Below are 25,811 nucleotides of genomic sequence, written 5' to 3'. Positions count from 1 at the left end.
ATGCTCTAAGACTGCGGGCCATACTAGCAATCAGATATCCTAATGAATTTTGTCTCTCTCTCTTAAGATGGAGAATGAACTGATACCTCTAAATCAGAAATCTAAAATCTAAAAGATGAGTTGCAAATTTCTATTGTACTGAAAAAAAAAAAACAGGGACTAGAAATAAACATTTTATGTTTTTAATAAAACCACATTCCTACATCGTTTGCAATTGAAATACTTTCAAATTTATTGGCAATCATAATTGCTTTATGCCATCCAACAAACATAATGGCATCTGGTATAAATACCTTACGACTAATCTCATTTTTATACTCTCCAACTCCAGCAGAAAAATCAAATGAAATTTATTCTATTGTTAAAAATACCCATTAAAGAAAAATAGAGTTGAGACTATAGAGTAGAATAAAGAATATTCATTAGAATGTAACTTTTCTCACAGGAATGTAATTTTTGTCAAAAATTTAAAAGAAGAAAGATGTTCTAGGTTGTCCTTAGCACACAGTTGACATCCATGAGGCAAGGAGAGGGAGGCGACATTTTACAGAATGTCTGCTATGGATCTATATGAGTTCTGGGCCCTTTATATAGCCATTCCTACAACCATATATTCACACATAAAATTTGTGTGGAAATACTTCTGTTAGGTCTTAATTAAGCAGGTGGGTGCCTGAACAAGCTTTAGGTAGATCACTGGAGGGTGAGATAAGGAATAAAGGAAGAGATGATGATCTGGATTAGAGAAAAACATGAGGAAGGAAAAGGAACTAGCATTGTTTAAGTTCGAAACAAAACAGCAAGGAAAACACATTTCCTGGAAAGGTGATGACACCCCACCTCACAAGCGTAAAAAACACAAGTCCAAGAGTTTCAAATACCCAAATTTATATAATCAATAAGTTTTGGATAACATTCTTTCCATAACACATTGTAATGGCTAAGCAATCAAGACACTGAAGTTTGGAGTGTGAATAGTCTTTCTGCATTCTTGATTATGGGCAAGCTACTTGAATTCTTTGAGTATCAGTTTCTTCATCTATAAAATGGGCACACTAGTACCCATCAACAGAGGGTTGTGTTAGGGTTCTGAGAACTATGCCTTGCTGTGACTATTAATCATTCACACCATTTGCTGCAAGTGGCATAACTGCCCAACAATCAGTCTATATCTAAGACCATGTTTGTCTGAATGTCACACTTCCTCCAGGTCCCCAGCCAATGCCTAAGGGGGAGGATACTCATGCTGACCCCTTCCTATGGGACAAAGAATTCTTACAAAGGTGACCTTGGCTCAATGACTCTCTGTTGACTTGAACTAAACTTTCATACAAGTTTACTGCTGTTTGAGATTCCTGCCATTGAATCCATCCTCTTTCCCCCCTCTCCCTTCACAGGTATCAGGTCAATTTTGAGGTCTGCAGGATCTCTTACCCTACTTTAGTTCCTCCCTTTATAGCTCTTCGGTTTTATTCCCCCCAAAAATCTTTACACACCTAATCCCATCACAGTATATTCTTCTTAAAAGAAACAAACTAACAGATGGGCACACAGAAAGTCCACTAGAAATGTGGGTTATTATCATGATTATTTTCACCCAAATCATTATTTTTGCCTTTATCTGGCTCTGAAGCTCAATAGTCTTTAGCCAAACTTTCATAACTGCTTTCCTTCTTTCTTAAAGTAGCAGAGTTCAAAGATGATACCATAGTTTCAAAACGTGTTCAAATAAGATTTGACAGACCTGGCAATTTATAAAACTTATACATTTACATTCCCATATAGCACATGAAAAATATGTTACCTCCTATGTTCAAGCTACCTGAAATAGCTTGTCTCTACTTCATCTTTGAATGAGAAGTTTGCCATTGGTTTGTGGTTTGATTGATTCTCTACTTTCCTCATTGGCATAAGGCACAGACTGCCACTAGCTGGATCTTGTGACACGGTATATTTCCTCTGCACTTGCTTTGAAGAAGTGACTCACACACTGTCCCCGTCATTTACCCCATTAATCCCTCACTAATTAAACTTATGCACTTACTTGCATAGGTTGAGTGCCTAAAACTGTGCATTCTACCTACTGGCTGTGCCTGACAAGTGGATTATTATTCCAAGAGAACAACTGGGCTAGATACCAGTAGATGCAGGAGGAGTGGAATTAATTTAAGCAGTCACATCAAGAGAAAACTGTGGTACTCGTTCCAGGTTTTGCTTTCAGTGGATGAAATTCCAGTGGTCTGACCCTTTGTGATGAGTGAACTCATCACAGACTAATCAAACCTTTTCATAGACTACTGCTACTATTCTCAATATAGTGTATGAAGAGTTAGGACTGGCTGCCAGATAAAACACAGAGCTTAGGAGTTCCTCCTGGTGGTGCAAGGGTTAAGTCTCAGCACCATGAAGCTATCAGGAACCACTGTAGCACAAGGTTCCATCCCTGACCAGAGAGCTGACCCACATGGCACAGCAGACCTGTCCTGTCTCACCCACCGCTGCTCTTAGCAGTGAATTTCAGTAGATTTGCCTGTTCTGCTTCCCACTCTGTCTCTAGTGAATCCTCTCACCACCTCCCCACATGAACACCTCTGGCCTGCATTCCAGCTCGTGTATGAATACATAAATACAACAAATCTTTCGAAAAAAATACAGGACTTGGTTTAGATAAACAATTAACATTTTTCATATATCTCATCTAATACTAAAACGTAATTCATTTTTTATCTGAAATTTAAATTTTACTTGGCACCTTGTATTTTTATTTGCTAAATCTGGCAACTACTAGGGAGAAAATATCAAGTTCCATTGTAAATGTACTTGAGACCTAGCAGTTTATAATCTAAATGGTGTCATGAGATAGGGTTAAACTAAGACACCATAGGATTAGACCCTCCAATAAATGAAAAAGAATAGTTTGCACAAATGGGTACGTGAAGCCAAATATCGTAGGCGAATAACTTGGTTTTTAGTATTACATGCATAATAGAAAACCTCTGGGGATACTAAAAGGCATTGCCATTGCAGATTGTAGAGATTCCTTTTCTGATAGTGCCACAAAGATGTTTCTGCTTTGTTCACCACTGAACATTACGTGTCCTACATGCTGAAGGGTCTCAAGACATAACTACTCTATAGACAAATTAATGCATTTGGTATATGCATTCCTCTCTTAAAGCTTCTTTGCTCACAAAATATCACCGACGTTTTTTCGTTGGTGTACAAAGTCCAATATAATTTGGCTCCCTGTTACCCTCATCTCCACGTGCTTTCCCCTTCATTCACACCCTTCAAATCATATGGATGCCCTTATTATACCTCCCACATATTTCAAGGCCTTAACATTCATTGTCCCCTCATCCTAGACAAAAGACCCTAATGTCCACATAGTTCTCTTCTTCACATTCTTCAGGTCTTGGCTCAAATGTCGAAGGATAAGAAAAGTGTTTATTAACTACCATACGTAAAACTGCAGTCATATCCTCTGCTTCTTGTCTTTTTCTACCATGGTGTTGGAAGAACACAAATTTTGTTTTGCTCAGTGCCTGATTCAGAATGTACCTGGTAAATGTTGAATGAACAAAGCGTATTCCCCCTTACTATACTCTGAGGTTCCAAGAACAGGACGCCTGATGCATCTTTGTGTTCCCTCAATGCATCCATACATAGTCCAAATGAACCCAGTAGTTTCTTAAAAATTATAGGCTGAATTACTTATGAGAAAATTAAGGTACAGGTCTTTAAGTGACCTTGGACAACTGATTTTCCCTAAACAGATGCTTGTTGTCAACCTTGCAATGGCAACTCTCCCTTGCTAATATGACCTATTTGGAAGCTGTGATTTGTCTTTTTCTTGTTCATCTCTTGAGTTTACAAATCCTGCTTGCTGAGCAGCTCTCTGGTTGCAAAATATCTACAGAGATCTAAGAAAACACTGACTTTCCTTCATGGAGAGATGACTGGAAGCCTATTCCTATTTTGTTCGGCCATGCCACAATGCCCTTTACACTTCTTTCTTTGGATACTCGCCATATAATGCCTGTGGATAAGGCATATGAAATTCCCTTGTTGCCTTTGGGTTAAAATCAACCATGTATAGAAATTAACAACTGAGATGAGGCAGAGTAATCTGTAGAAAATACTGTCCCTCCTCCCATCTCTATTTGAGTTATCCCAGTAGATTTCCCTAACGACAAACGAATGCCAAGGGAACAGAGTTGCCTGGAGCGGAGTAAAACCTGAGAAGAGAAAAAGAATGAAAAAGCTGTAGGGAGAAAAGGTGCCAAAAATCCTTGTAGCCACATGAATTTTTCTAGCAGACAACTAATCAATCTGGATTAGTGATTCCAAATCCCCAAATAAATTATTTATATTACATTCAGTTCACTAATATTATCCACAAATGGATAATTCCTTTCAAAAAATAATATACAGGTTTACAACCAAAAATTCACATTCAAAAATGAAATCATACTCCATTATTTGTGGCCAGAACACTCATACACTGCTCCTGACCCCAAGAAGCCTCCCTGATCATTCATCATATTATTTTTTCAATGACAGAGGGGTATCTGAACAAGATGATTAGAAGTACACTGTAGAGTCTTCTAAGGTTATCTTTGTCAGAAGGTTTTATTTTAATGGTTTTAGGCGTGGGTCAGAAGGAAACAGGGCAATAGTGAATGGCCCTGCTGCCCAACACAAGGTATAACTTCTCAGGCACTGAGATTTATGAGAGTTCCTCATTTGATTTTTTTTTTTTAGTCCAATTCATAAACTACATGAATTGAATCACTTCACATTTTGAGCATTAAGATCTATGGATTTATTTATACAATCCATTACAAGTGATAAATATATACTAATGTTTTTCTATTTGGGCACTCAAATCAGATACAAGAGAAGTTGAGAACCAGAAAGAAACACCCCTGTCCCCACCTTTCCTCTGTAACTTATTTGTATGTGAGGGCCTGGAGGGGGGCAAAAGGAGTGGAAAGATATATGAAGTAGACCACCCAGTCAGTCCACTTTCAAATTTGGAAACCATAAGAACAGGATCTAAAACCTTCTCAATTTTGGCTAGTGACCAACCACTTAACATTTATTCAGCTAGTTATCCTCTGTATGGGGACAAAAATATAATGTATGAGGTAAAATGACTTCTTTAAAATCACTACAAATTTCCTCCCTATTTTTCAGTTGAAAAGTCTCCTTCACTACAATGGGTCCTGTGGGTAGCTCAGCTAATGCTCATTGCAGGGTACACATGGTGGAAACCCCCCATCTCTCCCGGTACTTCATCTTTCACAATGCAAGAGCCAAGAATCTCCTTTGTCTACTGGCATTTCCAGAGAACCTCTGCAAACAATAATCGGTCACATCTGCTAACAATATTTGAGGAAGCACAATTCACCTGATCTTAGACAGAAATTGCAGCTCAAACCAAAGTCTAGTTTCCCAGCCTCTAAAAGAAAAGGGCCTAGCTCCACAGCATTGCTGAAAATTCATCAGTCGGAATTTAATTATACATATCTGGAAACCAGAAGGCATTTAGATTTTAATGTCTCCCTGAGTTGGGACCTTTACATATTTTAGAATATTGATCATTACTGTTATTGCTGCTATTTTGCTGGTCACTCTACTGTGTCTGTCCCTGCAGGGTTTTTTGAAAGAACACTATAGAGAATAACTGTTGCTAGGTAATTGTAAAAGAAAGTCATGCAAATTATGAAATATTGATAAATTGTATTTACAAGTCAATGGTGCTAGTATGCTCCCTGCTTTCTCAGTAAAATGCACACTGTACGGTGCAAGGGCTCGAAAATCCTTCAAATGAGCCAACAAGAAGATACATGCATCAAAACACTTCCTACAATAAGATCATCTCATAGTAAGAGACAATTTTTAATTTGGAATTATACGCTTCATTTTTCCCTCTCTGTACTAATATTGCAATATCTCAACTATATTTGAGGTGGAAGGATGAAAAAATTAAAGCAGGAAGACTACAATTTTCAGAGGCCATTATCAGATAAAAATGATTATCCAAAAAATAAATAGAAACTTACAGTACTCTTTTCACTCTCAAATTATGAAGTCATTGCTAACATGTAAAACGTTTTAAAAGATTTTTTATTTATGTACAGAACTGGGGTACAGGCCAGAGGTGCAGGAGGTGAGAGGATTCACCAGAGACAGAGTAAGGAGCAGAACAGGTAAACAGATGAGGTACACTGCTGAGGGGAGCAGCGGGCTGGCTAGGAGAGGTCTGCCACACCATATGGGTCACCCCTATGGCTGGGGATGGAACTTGTGCTGTGACAGCTTCATAGTGCTGCGCTTTAACCCGTTGTGCCACCAGGGAGGGCCCTTCCATGTAAACCTTAAGACAAGAAGTCAGTAGCTTTGGAAGTTATTTCCTAAATATTGAAATATTCAAAACACAGAAAAGTTAGCTAAGAACTAATTGAGATACAATTCTGGTTTAAAAGATTATTCCTTACTAATCTTGTTACTAAGTAAACAAGGAATAATCTAAACTTAATGAGACAAATGAGAATGATATAAATGAAGTTAGATTTGCCCTCTATCACAGAGTGATTTTTCAGATTGAAAGGTAGACCTGGAAATTTTCAAAATCTGGGGAAAGCCTCATGATTGATAACCTTCAACTGATTAAAAAGGCCCACAGAGGGTTGATGCTACCAAAATCTGTGCAGCCATCATATAAATGAGGAGAAACAAACGTGACTTTACTTAACAAAAATAATCTCAATACTAACTTCAATTTCCTGTTCTAAAGATCATGTTTTAAAAATCACTAAGATGAGGTTATTATTATTAGCAGTCTGTGCAGGTGATAAGAGATTGTAAATAGGTGAAGGGGGAGCTAAGTGAACACAGCTTTTCTTTAGTTGGCAAGGGAACCCCACGTTTTCTTTTTTTAGTGAAGGGTGTTTTCACAGTGAGTCCTAGCAGGGAATGTGCTTTCAAGAATGCCAATGTTGGCCTATGCTGTTCCCTCAGACACTGACTTAGTGTGGCCCTCCAGAAGCGTGTGCTGAATTAAGCAGTAGGGTATCACATGAGCTTTCCCTCATTAATGACTGACTTCATGCGCCACAGAATGCAAGCTTTGGAGGACTGGACACAGGCCCTACAAGTGCTGGGCAGACACTTCAAATGTTCTGTCCCCTAAATAGTTGTCACAGTCACCAATATATCACAGGAATTCACAAAGTAGGTTTGAGAAAGTGTTGTAAGTCAAAGTCCAATCTATTAGGCTCAAAACCTTCAGGTCCTCTGGAAAACTCAGAGTGGAAGTTTCAGCAATATTCAAAAGGATTAAATAAATGACACTAGTGATGGCTGAGAATTTCATATTCTTTATGGTCATGCAGCACAAGTTAATATAATGGTATTTTGAATCTTAACTTGTGCTCCTTGGTACCAGACAGAGGTGTGGGTATATTTTGATTTGTTCTGGCCATTTGTGTGGCCTCTAGCTCAGGCTTCCAGCACTACTAGCTATACTAGTATGTATGTCCACGTGTCTATGTACAAACTTGCCCCACACCAAAGGTAGATTTTCAGCTTCTTCCGAGTTTTTCATTTTTTTTTTTTTTAATTCTTGGTAAGTCAACAGCGAGCAAACAGTTCAAATATATTGAGGATAATAACATATTCATCTACTTAGCAATTATTAAGCAAATAAATACTAGGTATCAAGTTCAAGACACAGAGCTATGGGCAGTGCAAGATTTTAAAAAGGAGCTTATTAATTTTAAAAAGGAGTTGGTCATGAACCTTACCCTTAATCAACTCATAGTTTTGAATAAGCCAGTTCTATTTGGGTTGCCCTAAGGGAAATCTCCACTAAAATGAAGAGATCTAGGAGTCCCTTATTCCAGAATGGTCTTCTTCTGAAGATTTTAGCAACTTTGAGTCAATGTTATAGTTCTCAGCTCCTGAAAGATGAACAGAATGTGAGGACCGAACTAAACAGTAAAATAGTTGTGGCCCTTGGGGGATTAAGGGCAGGTTTACAGAAACGTATGTCTGACATTTTGGAACAGCAAAGATATCTACTGAAGTCTCCAAAAGTCATGGTCTATTTCCACTCCACGGATACCAGATTTTGACCACTTAGGTCTGTGTACTGGTGACAGATATGACAAACTTCAGCTGTGGAACACCGATGGTCACCTTCCTCTGAGCCCTTACAATGACCCAGGTGTTATACTGTTCCCATCTGCATATTTTCATTTCTATATTCAGGAGGTAGGTATGTTCTTTGAGTAATCCTATTTTACTGATAAAACAGATTGAAATTGGGTGATAGCTTATTCAAAGTCACCCAGTCATTATTTAATTTGAACGCAGGTCTGCATGACTCTAACGACAAAGCTTACATTAATAGTTATTACATGTTATAAATTTTGAATTTCTGAGCTTCTGATGTTTATCTCTGTGCTTCAAATAATTTCTTCAAAATTCTCATCAAATATTCTAATTGGATAGAGATTTGTTTTCTCTTGCAGTTGAAACTTAAGGAATACCAGAAAGGAAAGCAAGAATTCCACAGGAAAAAAAAAAAAACAGACTAGTAGGACAGCTGTATCCACTTTAGGTAAAGTTACATGGCCTAGTTTATGGTTCTGGATGAAACAGCATGTTACCATTTGTCTATTCATTCTCCATGGTTTACTAGGAAAATAGCATTCGTTTCCCATTACCTTTCCCCTCAAGAGCTAGGATAAAAAGAATATTATTTCCCCTCAAATATATACATAAAGGACGAGTAATGAGTTCCCACTTTATTTGAAGACCAAAGTCTGTCACTTCTTCATCCACCAAGATTCCAAAAGTTCTTGGAGCTTTGTTAATACATTTATCAGAGTTCCCGCTTTACAAACAAAAATGAATCAAACAGACAAAAATCAGGAACTCATCTTCCAAAACCCAGAGTAATGAAAAGAAGAACACCAGAAAGTTATCTATCTAATGTGAGTAACAAAATCTAGCCTGCAATCTTCATTTATTTTCCTTTAGAGATTACATGTCTTTAGAGAAGAGATAAAATCATTTTTCCTCCAATAACTTCATCTGAAATTGACAAAAGGCAGGCAGAGGAAACTGAGGAGGTGTTCTTCTAATCTGAGTTTCACTTGAAGTTGTCTCAAATAAAGCAGCTTCGATTGCTTTTTCTTTGAAATAGAAATTTGAAACATAGGAATTTATAGATATAAAAACTTGCTTTGAACTCTCATGATTTCCCCCAAAAGGGACCGTTCATCCTTGAGGTAGCACAATGTAACATGGGGTTAAAAGTGAACTTGGCTAGTAGCTCTGTGTCTTTGGCCGAAAAATCCAGGCTCAATTCTGGTTGCTTTTTGGAATGGGAAACACACAATATCGGTATTACAGGCAGCTCCAGAGAGGCATGCCAGGGCTCTCATGCTCTCAATTTCTATTTGCATGTGAACAGCTTGTCGGCCATTTTATGAAGACAGATGAATCGCAGGCCTGCTAGAGGGGTGGCCAGACCTAAATACGTGAACTACATACCCTGACAGCCCACAAATTTTTAAAAACAAAAATAAAATGAGTATCTCTCTGGACACAGATTCAGGCAGATGTTCTATAAATATAGTATATGAAAAAAATGAAACATTTAAGGAATCACCTCTAAGTCAAGTGGAACATAAAGAATGAAACTGGTCTATAAATATAACTTTTTAAAATGTCAACAAAAAATAAGATGTAGCTGTTTACAACACTAAAAACAAGCCTTCCGTGCTTTCTCTCTCTCCCTCTTTTTTTTTTTTTTTTTTTGTATGTCTGCTCTGAAAAGACAACTTCGATAAGGAAAATATCACCAAAATACCAGTATGAGAAGAGGGAAGAGACAGATAGTCCATATTTAGTGTTAGAACCCAGCACTGTGAGATTTTCCCAGGCTTGGGAAAGGAAATAAGCCCTGAAAAATTAGTGATAGGACATGGTGGAGAAAGTGTCAACTTCCACCCCACAATACTGACATAATTCTGTTTGCTTATCTGCTCCACACATCAAAGGGAGATCCAAAATGGAAAAATGTATAAAATAAGTAACCTCAATCCTTGGGGGAAGAGATGAGGAAGAATGCCTAGGAATAAGGGCATTCTCATGAGGGTAACTGAAAAACCAAGTACATAGGACTATACTGACTAGGAATATAGTAAGACTAATGATTAACAGCCAGCAATTATTTTTAGTAATTAACTATATGAATCCTGTTATGGTAAGCTTGTTCTATCACCAGCTTAACTTTTCAACAGATATGGTAAGATATATTGTTGGCATACTATTTTAAAGACGAGGAATAAATTATTGTCCCGAGTGGTTAAACACCCTATTCAATACTACAAAGGTAAGAACAAATGGAGGCAGGATTTGATCACAAGTGCAACACCACAGCCTGAACTTTTAACCACAATGCCATGATTCCCACACAAGCCCCTCAAGGTCAAGCACCCCCTAGACACTCAGATCTACCACCCAGGAAGCATGCTTGGGGTTCATGTACTGCATCAGCACCTAACACAATGTTTTGCATGTGATAGAGACTGGTAGTTCTCATTTGGGTTTTTACTGAAACTGATGGGTTTACTGAATCTTAAATTCCCACTTAGGACAAGCTTTTTCAAATTTGCATACCACAAACTTAGTGTCGTACCAGATAGTGTTGTATATTATATTATATAGTATATAATAGAATACTGTGGTATTCAGACATACAGTGTACATGCTTATGGAATTGAGGAGCTGAAGCTTGCTGTATACTCCTACTCCTCTTGTTTGATTGTAGACAATTTAAAGTGCAAACTCTTTCAAAGGCAAAGATCTTTTTTTTCTGTAAAGCAATCAGCCAATGGTTAAACTCCTAAAAACCTTCACAAATACTTGTCAGTCAATGACCTGAAATCACCAGAGGAGCATGGAAAATTAAAAGGAACTAAAATGAAATGAAGAGAGCATGGTATCCTCATCCATGTCATAAAAGACTCGAGTGTGGTAAATAACCTCACCTCACAGTAATCCACTTGGGAGCAAAGGTACTCATGAGTACTCTGGTAGTGTCTGTGTGGAGGGGCATTTAGGACTGCTAGAAAGATCCAAGAGAATCCCTTGGAATTTATATTGTTCCTGCTATAGCTTGCCCACAGGGCAGATCCAAGAATCCTTGAGGTTGCTGTGTCACTAGGGCTACTGTGGACTCTCAAGGCAGCAGCCAGAGTCCCCATCTAAACTTACCATTTTCTGGCTGGTCCTTAATGTCAGCGTCACTTGGCTGGCTGGGACTTTCAGATTGACTTGAATCTGAAAAACACAAAAATACAGCCAAAAATTACAGGGTCTGTGAAGGAAAGTGGATCAGAGGTGCCAGACTTTCTCAAAAGGTGCAGCACAGAAACTAGGAATAAAAACATTACAAGAATGACATGATGAATGAAGAAAGAAAGGAGAAAGGCAGAGGAGGGCGGTAGCAGCAGCGACAGCCTGTGTCACTAGAGAGGACACTCAATTTTGTTTACACCTCCAGTGGCGTTTGGCTTGCGCCAGATTATAACTTGAAACTCTTCAGAAACCATTCTTACAGACAGACCATTTCCAAACTGCTCTTCTCCATTATTTATACACTAGAGTCTGATAAAGACTTCATCCTTCATTACACACATCTGAAGCTTGATTCAGAACATAATAAAGTGTCAAAACATATTTTGAAGCTGGTATATAAAAGCAACCCAAACAACAGTAACAAGTTCTGTTGATATTTAGCTCTGCATTACAGCAACAGATTACGCAGACTAACACCATTAAATACTGGAGTCCTAATATTCTAGCACATTTACTGGAGTAACAGGATAACACAAAGATGTCTTGGTGAAAGGTACCCGTTTCCCCTATTTTTAGGAGTGTAATTTTTCTCTTGAACTAATACATTTGAGAGCTCCTCAAAGGACTTGTCAGCAAAACAGGTTCTGGCATACCTTTATTAAATTCCATTTATTTCTTGTTTGAAAAATACATAATGTTCAAACAAAAATAATTCAATTTAATTTCTAAATGGGATCATTTTAAATAAAATAACCTTTAAAATTAATCGCACAAAAGAATTTTACAGAATCAGAAGTATTAAGTTATGATACATTTGGGGAGGGTAGAGGAGACAAAACATAGGCAAGATAATTACAGGAGAAAATTCTGTGACATATTTTATGAGACTTGAAACAGTTTATAACTTTAGTTAAAAGCAAACAAATACAACACAGTGTTTTAGACAAAGCTCTCCAATTGTGGAATGCCTGGACTTTAATTTTACCTTGACTTCATAGGGCTAGACCAGCTGTCTAAAATCCCACCACATTTCAGCAAGTTCAATGCAAGATCAAAAGGTCATGACACTTAGCTGTGATTAATTTGAAAATATTACTTCTATTGCAACAGAGTAATAGCATTTCCATTCTCTTTCTTGGAGATACTGCAAAAACAAGTGGTACTACTAGTGACCTTAGCTAGAGAACTATTAAGTATTTTACAAAGTCCCTCTGCTTTTAAGCAAATGAAGATTTTAATTTAGAGTAATACTATAAAGAAAACGCTGATTTTTAAATTTTCTGTTATTCCTAATCTGTTGACTATAGAAAAAGTTTTACGTTGAGCCAAAGATACAAAGCACAAAGATATGAAAATTTTTATTTTTCATTTAAATCTGGCAAAGTGATAGCCTTTATTACCTAGTAATAATTACCATAGTGATGACACACAAAAAAAGTATTATGGGCCAAAGATATTAAGAGAAGCCTTCAGAATGAACTACAATATTCCATGCAATGCCTACACTGAAGATTGGAAGTGAACATTTTTAAATTGGACCAGTTAAAAATTTTAGTTCCATAATTAATATCAGTTTATAACAATTTAAAACTATGTCATGGCCACTTTCTGTGTCTCGGGATTGATGTGTCCTTTTGCAACAAAAAGTTGCAAATTATATTCTGAAAGTTACAAATTAAATATGTTTTAGGAGCAAGGCATATCTTTCATTATTTTTTGTTTGGAAAGATTTTAAATTACTAATATCTATAACTAAAATTAAAGAAAATATGAAAAGTTGCCTTAGGGACAGTTAATAATCTTTCCTGACCGTGTTTCAAAATAGATACATATGATTTTTCCAAAAAATAATTTTTTGGAGTCACACTAAGAATCCTAACTTAGCCCTAGCTGATGTTCTTCTAAATTAATCTCTTTCCAATTAATTACTTCACAAACAATCAGAAGAACATTTTTTAATCTCAGTTAGCTAAAAGAAACAATAGCCAATAATTTTCCTGATATTTATCCATTTATTTTAGGAGCAAAAGGATGAGAGATCCAAAATTTTTTTGGAATAATCTAAAAGTCGACTTCTTTGTTCTTTTGACGTTTCTTTTCCATCGGGCTTGCCATCTTATTATGACAAAAATATAACTTGATTATAGAAAACAGAAACAAAAGAGGGATATAGGTGTTCAAAGAAAGTTTAGAATTCCAAGCCACAGAAAAGAAGCAAACTGCAAACAACTCAGCGGCAGGAAAATGCTCGGAGCTGGTCTGAAAGGGGCCGCAGAGCTCTTGTGAAAGCTCAGACACAAACAGTGAAGGAGGCATCTAGCCAAACTGAAAACAGAATTTAATTTCTCCAGTTTTATTCAAAAGCTGCAGACACTGTTATCCATGCAAACTCTGCATGCTAAAATACATCATCCTGGTACGAAATAGGCAAAGCCAAAGATCTACCAGACAACAGAAATGATCTAAAAACATCAATAATTATTTCCCACCATGTACTGTTTAATATCGTTTCTTTTTTGAACCAACATGGAACCAAACTACCCAGTCCTGGTGCTGTTCTTTGCTACAGACACCTGGACACGTCTGTGGTATTGCAAAAGGTCACCGATGCTGTTAAATATGGAGGCACCAAGATGACCAGAATTTTAAATTAATTTCTACCTATACATAATTGATATAAACGAAAGATCTCTTTCTTAAGCTTCTGCATTAAAACACGATCATGAAGATTAACCATTACTTTTCTTTTATATACTGGTAGAGATTTGCCAGAAGCCAAGGTAAGTTTGCTTTACTTTTGGGGACAATTAAGTTGTGGTCAGTTGATTCCCATCACTAGATATAATAACAAGCTCCAGAATACAAACCCAACTACATAGAACAGGAGGTCATTTTTGCATCTGAGACCCCCGATGGCAGTGACTTTCTCTGGTAACTTGACTGAAAGCCAGAAAGATCTGTATATCAGAATGAATAGAACATTAAAGTATATATAAACTGCATCGAAACTGCTTTTATAAGGAAGTACATTAGGGCCATCAATTTTTTTTCCAACTAAGCATTATTTGCTTTTTTGTTTAAGGAAATTAAGAGCACTACCTAAACTTGAAAACACAGTGATTCTTTTTGAATTTTTATTTTTAATCTGTGAGCAGAAATCTAAACCTAAAATAGATAAGGTTTGCATGTAGGAGGCTGGGTTGAGACCTCTTAACTGAATTGGTTATGGTCAATCTCTGTGCACTTTGATGGCACTTAAAGCTCTATTGCTGAAGTGCTCAAAAAGATATTTCACTGCCAATGTAGTCACTGAAGAAAGGAATAAAATAGACCCTAAAGACTACATGCTACTCTATCCATCCATAAATGTGTATAGTATAAGAAAAGAAACCCTGTCCTGGATCCATGTGTTCAGTTTCTCCAAACTCAATCTGCTCCCCTTCAGCAAGGCACATCAGAGAATACTTCTTTCGGGAAATTCAGGTATGACAAAACACATTGGTACAAACTGCTCGGGGAAAAATGTAGGCATCACCACAGTGGATTTTATATTCTTTAGACATGAAAACAGAACACTGTTTGCTCTAGAATTAAGCTTTCTCCTCTCTCGTCTTTTTTTTTTTTAAATATGGTATGATTTCTGTTATATCTTACTAAGGTGATTTTAAATGATCTGTGTGAATCGTAGCTGCTTGAGAAGAGTCACTACCTTACTCTCTTATCCCTGGAACCGCCAAGGGTGCCTTGCCCAGCCAAGGATTCGATAACTGCTGAACTAAAGAGATGAATTTTCATTCACTGCTCTGTTTTCTAACACTGAACCACTGCCAGTGACTAAAAAATGTATACTATGTCCACAATAAAAAGGGGAATGACAAATATAAAATGGAAAAAAGCAAAGCAGCAAAGGCCTTAATTTCTGTCTGATGCCTCAATTCCTAGGGGCTGGCAAGGGAAAGAGAGGTTTGAGGGTGGGAAATCTCACAGAATTTTGAAGTCACACGTAACTACCTCCTATGACCCCCTGGCTGATATGCCACAAGAGACTCCTCAGAATAACAAGGGTTGAAGACAGCGTTTGACATACAGGGAGCCACCCTGACTCCCCCTGAAATGTGTGCAAGTAAAAATGATGGACAACAGAGGAATATTTCACAAATTCAAAAAAAAAAAATAGATAAGCAAAATCTGCCACATTCTGCTGTCCAAAGAATTCCTCAAAATCCTCACAATGCCTGTTGTACACTCTGATAAAGGGGGGACAGACTCTCTCTGAAACAAACCCATGTATTTCCTTTAGAATCAACATGTATCACAAAAGTCTAGGAATCATCAAAGTACAAATTCAGGTTCTCCTAGCAAAATAATTTAGCCAAAGTTTAAGCCTCCCTCTCTGCATAATGATTTGGCTAAAGATGACAACTGAAAAGCCTTTGTTAGAATTTTGTGTCCAGTTTTAAATCTCCCACTTGTAAAGGCAATATGAAGAAACCAGAAGGCATTCAGAAACTGAAATGAGGTAGTCAAGTGAAAGAAATAAAGAAAATTCCTCCTAAAAGAGTCAGAGTTATTTAGTGTGTGAAACAGAAAAGGCAAAGGCAGGAATGAATATTTCCCTGCAAATTAGGGAAGAGTTTACCATCATCCCTAGTAAAAGAAAATTGTTTAAAGGCTGATTAGGCTCTGACAACAATAAATAGTCATCCTCTAGAACACCAAAGAAGTTCAAAATTTAGGTAAGATTTTTGTTTCCTATGTTTTGGGAAGATAAGTTCTTTGCAAAAGACTGAGGCCAAATAATTTCAAGATTTATTTTTCCACATGTATGATGCTATCAGAATAATTATTGAATGGTAGTAGAAGGTTTAGAATTACAGTATTTTGCTCAATCAGTACCCTACATGTTTATTACAGTAAAGAAATGAGAAAATCAAATGGCTGTGATAGTTGCATTTTGCTTATTGTAGCCATAAAAGAAGTACTATAATAAATTTATAATTTTCAGAAATATAATCTCTTCTTGTCCAGTATCACCATGACCTTAAAGACTGAGATATGAGGAAGTATTTGAAAAGTCCCTCTTTAAGACACATACATATAGGTCATCTGTAGCGTATGTGTTAACACTGATGGATACAGTATACTATCAGCTAAAATAGAGCCTCATCTATTCTGATCTGGCCCCAAACAGACACTTGTAATAGCGTGATTACATCTGGATAACTCATAATATTCCATTATTATTAGCATTCCTAGGTGGTACTTAAAATTCTTTAAGTTCAGGATAACCAAACCAATATTTGGTTCACACCTTGAAAAATTAAGATACAATAACCTATTTTTAAGACAGATAAATGATGAAGTGATTCATATCATTAACATTTCCTTAGCTTTAAAAATGGAAACATTCCGCATTTCTTGAAATGGGAATAATCTTAATAATCTTCTTTATTGCATTTAAGATACAAAATTTGATTTGTATACCCTTCCTAGTAAGCTATGCTTGAGTGTTCGTATATGTGCTTGCATGTGATGATCACAGTGCACCAAGCGTGAGAACTAGTCCTTCTCCACCAGGAGGGAGATGGGGGGATGCGGCAGAAGAAAAGCCCTGCACACGCTGGCTGTCCTGTCCTCTAATCCGGATTCGGACAGAGCGGGAAGGCTGTGTTCATGCAGCAGTAACTTGGAAGGGTTCCACCAGACCGCCCGTGGGCTGCCAGCTGCTTGGAGATCCACCCCTCAGCCACTCCTGTGAATTGCATTTTCAGGACTTACTCTCTTAAGAGTATTATGCAATATAGGTTATTCTCTTTTTCTTTCTTGACATGTTTTTAAATGCCTTCCTGAAGAAGGTTTGTGAAAAATTAAATTTGCAGGAATTAGATTTTTTGGCATTAATGTTGGTATTCAAGACCCATCTGTTTAGTAGGGACTGTGTATGATGATGAGACTGTTTAGGTTGAAGAGTGATTCAACTGTCTTATCACCTACTCATAAATGTGTTATTTTTCTATGTGCACAAAGAGGTTGTGGAATGATACAGAGTCTTAACATGTTGAGGAAAAAAATGGCGTGACTATTGTGTTATGACAGTGAGGGGGGACCGTTTCTAAGCTTTAAAAATGACAAATTCAGTCTCTTTGAAAGTGATGACAAAATGACTCAATCTTTAAACCTTTAATCTTTGCATGAGATTGATTTCAAGAAATAATCAGATTTTCCAGTGAAGTTATAAGTGGATTCAAAGACAGGTATGTGATATGGTGATTATAAAAGATAGGCAAGTATAATAATTTGATTAAATTTATAATATCTCACTTTTTCTTTAGGAAGGATCTGTAAAACAAACCAATGTGTTTAAGTAGTTCAGTGAATTTTGTTTTTCTCATAATAGGAATTACCTTGACATGCAATGATGCCTGATGATCAATTCAGAATTCAGGTTACTCAGTCAACCTGGAACCTACCCACTCATTCATAAACAAAGATCGACTAAAAAACCACCACTATAACATCACTACATGTCGAAACTGCACTCAATTTCTCCCTTTTAGTCACATTTATGGCAAATAAAATTTATCATAACAGTAAGTTCCTGGAGTTCTTAAACAGAAGAATACCTACGTAAAGATTACTCATATAGTTATCTATACAAATTAAAGTATGAAATTTCCCGGTATAATTTCATGTTATTAAAACAACTGTCAAATGAAAATGCTGCACAATTATAGTTTTCATGCATTATTTTCATGGACTTGGATAGCTGTAAAGAAGGTTACTAAAATAACATCATGCTCTCTGCTGAGGGTAACCAAGATATTTAAGTTCAGACTGCACTGTAAATATTCACACTTTTTTTTTTTTGGCATTCACATTTCACTATTGAAAGGAAAATCAAATGGGAAAAGGTGATGTCCTAAAAAGTCACAGCTATGTAAGTAACTGCTCTGGATCTCAGTTTCTTCATTCATAAAATGGGGATGCTAATGATAGTTTTGACTAATTTAACAGGATTATTGTATGAATCAAAACATAACAATAATGCAAAACTGTCTGGCTTTGACACCGTAAGGGGTCAACAAACGAAAAGTATATTTACCTCTGCAATATAAACCTTCACATCCAAACAGGTTTTTTTGTTCTTTTTGAAAATCAGCCCATCTCACACATGGTGTGATTCTGCTATAAAACATCAGCATCACAGACCTAGTTCTAAAAGAAAAGGTTAATTCCCATATACTGGGAAAGAGATTATCTCTGATAATGGAAATGTAAATCTCAGCTTGCTGTTGTTTATTCCAGACAGACATTTGTGTGTTAAGTCTGTTTATAAGGCAGCACTTTGTCTAAGCCAGGAAGTAGTCAGTCTTTGTAACAAGATGTATGCAAATGAATTTCCCATGAGTCTCCACAGCAAATTGTAGCAGAAAAAAAAAATTCCTTGTTACTTGACCAGCAAGAGGCTACCTCAATAGTAGACTAGAGACGGAACTATCATCTAGACTATGCTGATGAGTTTAAATAAGTCCTAAACATGTGCTCACAGTCTGTTGCTCTTTATTCTAAGCAGACTTGCTGTGTTACATCCGCAATTCAGACAACCCTCTATCTGAATATTCAGGCTTTGTAACCTATGTAAAAGTGAACAGTGACCGTAAACCATGAAATAAAATGTCCAAAGCAAAACTCCAAACCTCCTCTGACTTCAAGAATCCCCGTGAATAGAAGCTCCCACAAAAGCTGTTAAACTTTTAAAAAACACAACTAGTTCTAACTTTTTACACACCTCCTTCCTGTTGTTAATAAGTTTTCTACATTCACAGGATTCACTAATGGCATGTTAGACTGAGGACAAAATGGTGAATTTTATCACATAACCTGGAAGAACATACAACATAAATTGCTAACATGCTCTACCTAAGGAACCAAAATGGAGTTTTTGAAAGACGTTTCCATCATAAAATAAAAGTACTTATCCTTTCATCCTCTTATGAAAAGTATCCTGGGATTTCTTTTCTTTAATCCCAATTTAACTGACTCGTTTTAAAAAAATCCATACATGAAGAGTTGGACAGAGTATTTTTTTCTGTTTTTTCTTGTTAGTTTTGTACAGTTTGAAAATCTTACTAAAGGCATCGAAATGGTTTAGCTTGTCTTCCTAGACAAAATAAACATTTTAGGACTCTACTTGTTTGTATTCTCCTCAGTGGCTCTGTATGCATCAGCAGCTAAAAACAAAGAAACTTTTTAGCTGCTCAGACAAAATGCAGAAGCTTCCCAAACAACGAGGCAAGGGAGGGGTTTTGGTCTAGGGGAGTGTGGGGGTGGAGAAGTGTGCAGAAAGTCTGACAGTCCATTCAATATAGGGATGATGGCTATAATGCATCCAGGGTCCCCTTGCTAATTAAATATGCATTGGCACAGTTTTGATCGATGCAAGCCATGGATCAGATGACACACCTGCAAAATCTTGAGCCCAGAGCTCCCAGGAAAAGGGAAAATACAGTCTTGTCTCCTTATCTTTGTTTTCAAAGGCTCTCAATTTCTGTGCTTAGATATCTAATTTAATTCTCTCACCCCTCAGCAAACTGGATTAGGGAAGTCAATACTGCCTTTGTGCATCGACAGGAAAACACAGCTTTCCTTTTATTCAATTTAGCAATGACCTTTAGACAAAGATAATGACAACTGTCTAAAAGTAAGGGTAAGGCCTCCAGAAGAAGACCCCCAGAACTAAGGCTCCCATGGAATTTTGGATGGGAAGGTAGTCGGGTGTATTGTGACATTTTCCTTCTCGGAAAGGAAAAAAAGGAGGAAAAGGAATTCAGAATGAGGGAGAGGTAATAGAGAAGAAACATGGTGGGAAAGATTTAAGTCCATTGACGAAACAAACAAGCTTTCAAAATCAAGTGGGCCCTGTCATATCCCTGCAAAGAAAATAATTCGGTGGAAAGGTAGGAATGAAAACGACATAGTTATCATTCACCTAAGAAATGCAGACACTTTAATGAGAAGGTTGAAGGTTCTGTGGTTGGAAACATGGGGAGGTTTGGGCTTTTTGTTTCTTTTTCATTGTTGGTTTATTTGTTTTCTTCTGAAACATTTGCAAACACAGGACTGTATCAGTATGTTCTTGAGTTTTTCCCCTGGTGAGAGATGTAACTAGAAATTTAGGACAATCCAGGATTCTGTAGCACTAACAATATCCACACCATTTCCCCTAATCAAAACAAACAAAAAATGATACTGGGTTAATCTCCCTAAACAGTGCTGCTTCCATTTCATTTCCTAGTCTTTGGACCTGCTCATCCCATTCATTAATTCACTGATTCATTAATGCTTCCAGTGCAACTATGTGTGCCTTTTACCCTGTATACTTGGAGATATGAAATGAAATGAGGCCAGATCTTTGCCCTCAAGCAGCTCAGTCAATCAAAATAATGATAATGAAATCAAGACTCTGGGACATCCCCTTTTGATTAAGTCCTGCCTTCTGGTGAAATTAACGTGCAACATGTTATTGTGCACATTAGAAATTGTTTTTATTTTCTTACTCTCAGGAGCAATCAGTATCACTAACGTAGCCTTGTGAAAGAATTTACAGTGTGGTAGAGATCCTACTGGTGGTGATGGTTGAGAATAGCTTATCTAGAGATACAGAGAGTTAGGTAGAGTTCGTTCCAGTGAAATACAGAGCGTGACTTCAGAGTGTGCATTGCTGGAAATGGTGCAAAATTTGTAAATAGCTTTTTAATACGTTCTCCTCATAGAAATAATTTCATAAATAGAGCAGGATGTTATTCCTAATCAAGTCTGGTACCCTACTACCTTGAATAGAAATGACAGATCTAACAGAGGTAGCCACGGTAAAAGGGAGAGCAGGAAATGGACTTGGTATGGGAAAACCTGGGTTGGCCATTGATACTAGTTTTGTGGAATTAGGCAAGCACCTTCACTTCTCTGAACTTCAGTTTACACATCCCTTACATGCCTGATTTTCAGGATTATGAGGACCGGATGCCTTATAAAATATAGGAGCTACAATTCTCTATACACTGCATGGAAGCAGGTTTTCTAAAGTATATAAACTGGTTAAAGAATGACATTGAGTACTTATTTTTATTACCTTTCTCATTTTTAAAAAAGTGTATAAACTGGTTAAAGAATGACATTGAGTACTTTTATTACCTTCCTCATTTTTTTTTTTTATTGACAGCACAGTGTTGGAACATATGATGCTTGTTGAAACAGAATTGAAATCGAAATGAAAGAAAATCCTTTTCAGGGTCATGAAATACATCAGGGTCTATCTTTGGAAACAGCAATTGGTTTTTGGGTAAATTCTCTGCCTTTGGAGAGACGGCATGACTATATGGTAGTAAATCCATGCCATGAGGGCAGACTTCACAGTATTCATAAGACCTGCTTTCTGGATTCAGGTTCAGAATGAGGGGGGAAGGTATCATGTAAGGGTTCCATCTCCAGAGGTCTAATTTGAAACAGATCATTAGTCTTCTGGCTATTTTCAATGGCGGCATAACCATTTCATCAAAAGGAGCCAGGTGATATTCGCTGCTGACCCTAATGCAGTTAGAAACAACATGAGTGCAATAATCACTGTAAGTTAAAAATGGTCTCTTCTCTACTTTATATATGACCACAATAGCCACTAAGAGTTGCAAATGTTTATCGTCAGCAATTTGGCCAACTCTGATCAGAGAAGCTCATAAACAGTATTTTCTCTTACATGATCAGAGGAGCTCATAAGCAGTATTTTCTCTATCTTGTCATGTTATATCATCCAGAACACCATAAAGCTGCATTTTTAGGAGCTACTGAATATGCTATACTTAATTTGGTCTAGATCCTAAGTCCTAGAAATTAGGACAATACTTAAAAAAAAAAGTCAGGCATACCTCATACACACATACACACACACACACACATACTTACATTTAGATTTATATACATATTTTCAGGACATATATATACTCTTCAAATGCTTTCAACTTTCAAATTGACAAGAACTTTTCCCTGACAACTTGGTTTCTGAACTTACAATGAGTATATGTGAATATAAGAAGTTATCACTCACTTCATTACCCAAAGTTTTGTTGGTCATCAATTATCCCAAAATATCATAATAAAGCTTGAGTGAGATTTGAGTTTTAGAAATTCACCCAAACCTTTTACAAGTAGAAATATATATATATTTTTGCTTCTATGTTTTTAAGTTAGATAAAATGATTTAAATGTACTGAATCATTTCACTTTTAGGAGTTTTCATTTGGATTCCATCATGGCGTTTTCCCTGACATATGCAGTGCTAAGTTATTTAAAATTAATTGCAGTACAATATTTTAAAATTTCCTCGTGGTGCTAATCTCAAGTGCCTTGGATGTTTGAACCACACTTGGAAGCCATCAAGTTCTGTGTATCTTTATACCAGGGAGCAGTTGAACATGCTAAAAAGATTAGTCAGTGAACTTTAATCTATAACCAAAACTATACTGAATTATAAAATTTCAAAAATGTGTGAGTTGATACAAATGAGAAAGCTGCAAACATCTTACATATAAAAAGAAAGAAAAACAAACTTGGATAACTAAAACACAAATTTGCATGTGGTTTTGAAATCTGAAAAAGCTTTCAGGAATTCATCCCTAATCCTGGGGTCTTCCCCACCATTGCCCAGTTCAGTACCAGATAGACCTAGGTGCTCTTACCTTCACCTGAAGTTCATTTTTCTCTGTCCTTTTTGTTTTCATTTTAGGAAGCAATTTACATTTCTTTTCTTTCTTTCTTTTTTTTTTTTGTGGCTATGTTGGGGAGAAGATAAGTCTTTCCATTTCACTAATTCAGTATGAATGAGTTATCTGCTTAGTAATAATCCTAAAATTAAATTGTTTCCCATTCAATGCTTAGTAATAGTTTGTGCAGGATTAGCTAAATGAATTATCTTCAAGAAAAAACTTTTTTTTAAAAAAAAAGCTTATTACTTGTCCCCTGAATAATTTAATTTTAAAATCATTATCTAGGAAGTCTTTAATACAGATGTGACTTCAATAGTTTCTCCTTATCAAGAAGTCTAAGTGAAGGATTGGCACTTGATTCTGATTCATTTTTCAATAAGTATTATCACTCTAAAGATAATTAGTTATTCTTAGGTGGAAGAAACTTGTTTATTCTAGTTCATCAAACATTTACTGATCACCTACTATGCACAAGCATCATGAAACTTTACTTAGCCTCTAAAAAGCTCATAATGTAGACTAAGAATTTCACTCATTCAACTCTGGATCATTTGTAAAAGTGTACATGACTTATTTCCTCAGAGTAGGTACTTCTTCCCATCCACACTGGTGGTATATGGAGTTACTCTAAGTTATAACCCTTGCCAAAATTCTGGGGAGAGGACAGAGAGCTATTGATTCGAACAAATAGCAAATGGTGTCTCAGTGCTTTCTATTCAACAAAAATGACTAATCTCTGGGTTCCATGTCTTCTGATTTGGGGGTCATAGTGGAAACCTATGGATAGTCAAAAGCATATAGAGAAGCAGGACACAATGTGTTAAACCAAAGGCCATATCCAGCTGCTAAAAGTCTCTCGCTTTCACACAACTGCGCCCCTGAGCCTAACTCCTGCACCATGCACACACATGATCCCGACCCAGTGGTTCTTCAGTCATTCTTGTATCACTTGTCTCTTCAGATTCACAGTCATAAGATAAGCAAAGAATAAACAATAATGAAATCATTTTGGTTGAAATCAAAGAAGGTTCTTTCTCAACTATGTCCTGTTTAACTTTTTGGCTGCTAGAAAAGAAGACAAAAGCCATTTATAAGTAGGAAAAAACAAAGAAAAAGAAGGGGAAGGGGGGGGAAGAATGCAATAATAAAAGTGGTAGTATCGCCTGAATAGGAGACGGAAATAGTAATTCTTCAAATGAAACAGGAAATTACATTTGCCAACAGACATGGGGAAAGTCACCAGTTTAAAAAGTCAGATTTTATTCAGAAATTAAAAGTGAACTAGTACCCTGCATGGGTCTGAATTGCCAGGTTAGGACCGGGGGGATCAGTGGAGCAAAAGAAGAGATGCACACCTTCCTTTCCTTAGATTCTGGCTACCACCTCTAAAAACAACACATAATCCCCTAAGACTTTTCATCTGGGAACTTTAGGCCAATTCTTTCTTATTACATTTACTAAAATTATTTTGAAAAAAGCTGCTGAATTGCTTTTTCATTTTTATTTTATACTTTGACAGCTCATCTAATGACATAACGATTTCCTTTTCTCCTCTAAATGGAGGTCCTAGAGAAGGGAAACATTTCTAAAGTCTAAATGAACAAAATCCTAAGTCTCTGCCATACAAAACAGCCTCACATCTACACCCCTACAGGACATTTATTTTTCCCACCTGGGAAAGTAAAATCAAAAGGCACTTCGCTTTAATCCTGCCACATTGGTATCGTACAGAACCCCATAGGTTTCACAGGGGAAGACTTGAAACAAACATACTTGGAAAAATTTTCATAAAAAACATTAGGTAAAAGGAAAACTTTAAATGAACAGAAAGGGGGACATCTCACCAGTTGTAGGTTGGGGAGTGAATTATTCAAAACTGTATATAAACAATGACATCACAATGAATAGAGGAAGCTCTTAGAATTCCTGCTGAGAAAACCTGCTGTTACAAAGTAAATAGGATCCCATATAGAAAACTTTCTCCTTTGCTTTTCATAACCTCCTTGAAATCCCAAATGGGGCACTTCCCAGGCTCAAACTCCTGATTTCTGTCTGGAGGAAAAGTAGAGAGCAATAGAAAAAAAGGCCCAAGACCCAAAAAACAATTTCAAAAAGTCCTAAGACTCTTTGAGAAGAAATTCATGCAGAATATCAAATGTTACTCAACATTTTCAAGGAACCATGATATGTCAAACCAACCACATGATGCAAGTGCATTTAAATATAAGTTTCTATTTCTGTTTTAAAATAAAAAAGATCAGAAATCTGAATCTGGAAAAGCAAAATCTCTTGCAGGTTTAGAAAGCATATACAAAACCTGGCAAAAGAAAACACTGCTCAGTGCCACCATCTGCTTTCTGGCACACTAGGAAACTTTTACTAACAGCAACATTTTCTTACATTAGAAAATCCACTAATTAGTTTTGTTGTAATAAGAAAAATAACCTTTGCACGGGAGGCAGTTCGCCAGCGCGCGATTTTTGTTGGCGGCACCTGACAGTCGGCCTGTAACATTTCCACGTGCAGGTCACTAGACTGGTCTCCTCTGCCGGAGGACTGTATGATTCCCTGTTTAGTCTAAAGAAAGTATCCACAAAGGAGAGCTCAAACATGAGAGCAGCAGAGAGGAAAGGCTTTAAGGTATTTGGCTCAATATCCAAAATAAGAACACCAGAT

At 36.8% G+C, this 25,811-nt stretch overlaps 1 protein-coding gene across 3 annotated transcripts in view; it reads right to left on the bottom strand.

Moving 5' to 3' along the window:
• Window positions 1–25,811, bottom strand: part of NFIA (nuclear factor I/A) — a 349,822-nt gene that overhangs the window by 158,504 nt on the left and 165,507 nt on the right. For all 3 annotated transcript variants that reach the window (XM_004679057.2, XM_012722388.1, XM_004679058.2), the window contains exon 3: window positions 11,296–11,361. In XM_004679057.2, the coding sequence (XP_004679114.1) occupies window positions 11,296–11,361 (66 nt within the window). The remainder of the gene's footprint in view (window positions 1–11,295; window positions 11,362–25,811) is intronic.

The sequence above is a fragment of the Condylura cristata genome, unplaced genomic scaffold (genome assembly GCF_000260355.1).
Source record: "Condylura cristata isolate star-nosed mole 26May11 unplaced genomic scaffold, ConCri1.0 scaffold00008, whole genome shotgun sequence".
NCBI classification, from domain to species: domain Eukaryota; kingdom Metazoa; phylum Chordata; class Mammalia; order Eulipotyphla; family Talpidae; genus Condylura; species Condylura cristata.
This window is presented reverse-complemented; position numbering and strand designations above follow the sequence as displayed.